This window comes from Chenopodium quinoa, unplaced genomic scaffold (genome assembly GCF_001683475.1).
Source record: "Chenopodium quinoa cultivar QQ74 unplaced genomic scaffold, ASM168347v1, whole genome shotgun sequence".
Classification (NCBI taxonomy): domain Eukaryota; kingdom Viridiplantae; phylum Streptophyta; class Magnoliopsida; order Caryophyllales; family Amaranthaceae; genus Chenopodium; species Chenopodium quinoa.
The window spans coordinates 1,005,227-1,009,173 of NW_018745105.1; the positions used below are offsets into that span (position 1 = coordinate 1,005,227).

Genomic DNA, 3,947 nt, shown 5'->3' on the forward strand with positions numbered 1-3,947 from the left:
GTGCTTAAAAACTAACAATGACGGATTTAGGAGCGCCTAGGTTAAATCTTAGTGCTGCCGCAGAAAAAGTCGTGCGCATCTCAAAAAGTCGCGCTGGGCTGTCGCGCGTAATTATTCAGTTGCGCGCAACCTCCAGAGTTACGTTGCGGAAGATTTAGAATTGAACGAAAAATATAAAACCGAATCTGACCATAAAGTCGCGCGCAAGACAATTGGTTGCGCTGCCTTTAGCAGCGCAACCTAATCACATGCGATGGGATGGCGCGCGCAACTCATCATGTTGCGCGCGACACCTTCTGCGACAGAATGTTCGAAACCCTAAACATAATCATTCCCTATAAATAAGAGCTTAAACCGAGGCTTAAAGACAGAAAAAAAAAATAACCTAAAAATTCTGGTAAAATACTTGTGAACTTGTGCAACCTAGCCCCTCTTATCCCAAACACTCACCCTTTTGATATTTTGTTACCGCGGTGGAGGTTCCCTAACAAGAAGGAGTCCATAAGTATTCTAAACGGAGATCTAGCAAAGAGAAGTGGTAAATTCCGAAGCACTTAGTTAAATCACATTTATTTTCTTGTTTAAGAGAACCTTAATTAATTAATTAGTGTTGTTTGATCACCTTTAAATTAATTAATTAATCAATTTCACATAGTATCTTGCGTTAAATAAAGATTAGAATTGGATTAAATAATTGTTGGTTGATCACTTAAGCCTAGGCGAATATTTTTTATTTTCTTGTCCTTTTCACGAATTTGATTAAATAAGAATAATGACATTACGATGTAATTCCTACGTGAATTAATGCTGGTATATAAAATTAACTAACATAGTTTTAGGTATCGCGTTGCATATATTGTTTGGTGATGAAATTGTAAAAAAGGAAGAGCTAGTAGAGGTCGCACTAGGGCTAGGATAACAAATCCCCTCTAAAAGGAACGTTATTTTAGTACCCTCGCTCCCGAACTCATTTCTGGTTTATAGACCAATTTGGGGATGGGTAAACTTATGATTCGTGCTAATTATTCCATGAACTCCACATAGAAGAAAGGCATGAACGAGGTTTATGAGTTTTTCCTAAAACTCATTGGCGACACCCTACTTGTTTCTTATAAAAAAGCGTAATGATATAATCAATTCTAATTCAAGGTCCCCCAAACAGTCAGGAATTCAAATCCTACTACACCCTAACAAGTGTAAAGTCCTAGGCTTTTAAGTGGCCATGGGCACTTAAGGAGAGTACCCCTTACGATGGGATCACCCTCCTTACACAAGCCTGTCAAGAACAGGGCCTTTACCTTGAAGATGATATCAGAGAAGTTGATAAAAATAGCGTAAGTCTTGTCACTCTCAGTCACAATTATCTGCTCCACCTTTTGTAATCTTATCTGCATAATGTGTGGTTTTGTGCTAAGGGCAATTGGTGGATATTATGTGAAGTAGGAGTCTTACCATGAAATTTGAAAAAATGGTGAATCATTACTGCTAAAGGTTTTTATGTGTGGTAACAAAGGTTTTTATGTGTGGTAACAAAGAATGAAAATCTAAAATTTTAACTTGGAGGGTATTTTGAGGAAAGATGTTATTGTTCTTTATAAGAGTTGTTTCAAACATTAAAATCCAACTTTCTTTCGATGTTTTAAACAACAATCTTCACCTTACAACTTAGCTTATTCTTTTAATTCATTGGCTTGTATCTTTCTTTGATTATTTAGTCAATTTCTCATGTTTATTTTTCGGGTGTTTATTTTGGATAATTTGAATTTTGGGATTTGGTTTTGTTTATTTATGAATTTGGACTGAAGTTGTGTTGATTATACTTATGGAAGTCAAATAAATACCCTTCAACTCAGCTGTTAAAAGTGATGAGGTTAGTTATAGACTTCTTTTTTCTTACATCTCCATATATAGTCTCTGAAATTTGTTATCCTGGTTTGAAAATGATAGCAGAGTTAGGTTTGACCAAATTGAAATCTCTGAAAATTCTTGTGCTTATCCAAATTTATGTTGGTATTTCTGTATAGTTGCCCTATTGCTAAATTACCCAAGAGTACTTTACTCACTTTAAAATGTTTTGTTACTCAAATTCAGCTATAAGTGTTTGGTGGTGTAGTATTAGATGCCCACAAGTTTATTTTCTATGTTTTATCCAACAAATGAAGTATTAGATGCCCATTTTACGATAAAAGTACACAGTCGCAATATGAGTACTTGAACTCCTGATTTGATTTAAAGTGTTGTAGTAACATGGATTAAATATATTGTTAAAGCCTCATTGGCTTCTATGTTTAAACAATAAGGCTATTTAAAACTTCTTTCAGAGATGTTGTATCAGGGGTTGCACATTTTCATGAAATCACCTTAATACATCAAGATTTGAAGCCTCAAAATGTTTTGACAATCAAAGATAAAAATTTCAGAGCCAAACTTTCAGATATGGGCATCAGCAAGCGCCTTCCTGAAGATATGTCTTCCATAACCCAAAATGGTATAACTGTGTATTTTGTTTGTATCTACATTTGTGTGGTTAATTTTTCATTTGTAGATGTATGTGGTATGTTGGCACAATCCCTCACAAGAAGCTCCGCTAATAGAGTTTTTCTTTATTCTCATTTTGTGTTCATAATTACGCTCCTTCCTTCTCTTATGCCATTTTTCATCGAGGCAGCCCCAGGATCAGCCTGATTGACGAAATTTTGTCAATCAGCCGCTGTTGTGGGCCATTCACCATACCAGATAATAGTATTATATTCATTTGTACGGATTATTTTAACGGATGAAAAATGCCTGTTAGTGACGGTGGCAAGTAACCCTTGAATTGTCACTCTTATTTTCTCTCTCCTAACTTGAAGCTTTCATTAATGGCGGAACCCGAACCCGAATACGAAGATATCTTGAAGAAAGGCACCATAGCTGAAGTCAGTTCTGAAGACAAAGGTCTTCCAGGTTCCTGGTACACCGCTACTGCATGTTCTCCGCACAATTTCTCGTAAAATCCAGCAAAATCTTCGTTGAGTACGGAGTACCCCAATCTCATAGAAAACGAAGGTGGTTCCAAGCATCTCTGTGAGTTTGTTGACTAATTTTTCAATATACCGCCATTAATGAAAGCTTTAAATTAGGAGAGAGAAAATAATGAATTCGTATTTACTAATGATAATTGGTCGGAAAAGTACCCAATTACTTGACACGCATCAGAATTCGTCGAAGAAATAACCGAAATCACTCCTCAAAATGGTCGTAGAAGATGATCTCGCAACCAAATTTAATTAAGGTTATCAATTTGGGAAAGTGAAGTAAACAGCCGGAAGTGAATTGCTTTGACTAACGACACTCAAGTTAACGTTTCAGCAACATCATTGTAGAGTTACATATTTACCCCAGGCTTAAACATTAAAAAGACCAGAATACCTTCTGATTTACATTCTATGTCAATCAGGCTGATCAACTAGTATTTCCCCTTTTTCATCTCCATTTTGTTAACACAACCTCCCCCCCCCCCCCCCCCCCCCCCCCCCCTCCCTAGCTCCCTTATTAGCATGATAAGTTTATCCCTTCGTATAATATTTAGCCCATTTAAGTTCTTAGTTGGCCACTACAGGAAAAAGTTTAAAAATTTATAGAATATAAATGTACTCTGTTATATTAATTGTTAAATATTGTCACAATAGGCAATAGTACTAAACCAAGCTCTAGACATATATACTCAATTTTATCATTTACTTTTTGCAACATTTTTCAACTTTTATTTGAAAATAAGAGCTCTTTCTCATGTCCATTAATAATTAACAATGTTTCAAATAAATTTAATTTGATCACCCAAAAACATTGTCTTTGATTAAAAGTCCCATTTTATTCACTTAAAATCAACTAAAGCCTTTCTTTAATTTTTTTTTGAAAAGTTTTTTTTTTATAATATACTTTTAATCCACCAAAATCTACTACGA

General features: G+C 35.2%; 1 protein-coding gene across 1 annotated transcript; it reads left to right on the forward strand.

The window, feature by feature from the left end:
* Positions 1–1,479: 1,479 nt before the first annotated feature.
* Positions 1,480–3,494, forward strand: LOC110709991 (mitogen-activated protein kinase kinase 5-like). The gene is made up of 2 exons (XM_021888248.1): positions 1,480–1,870; positions 2,322–3,494. The coding sequence occupies exons 1-2, from the start codon at positions 1,866–1,868 to the stop codon at positions 2,683–2,685; spliced, it is 369 nt and encodes a 122-aa protein (XP_021743940.1). The 5' UTR covers positions 1,480–1,865; the 3' UTR covers positions 2,686–3,494.
* The last annotated feature ends 453 nt before the right edge of the window (positions 3,495–3,947 follow it).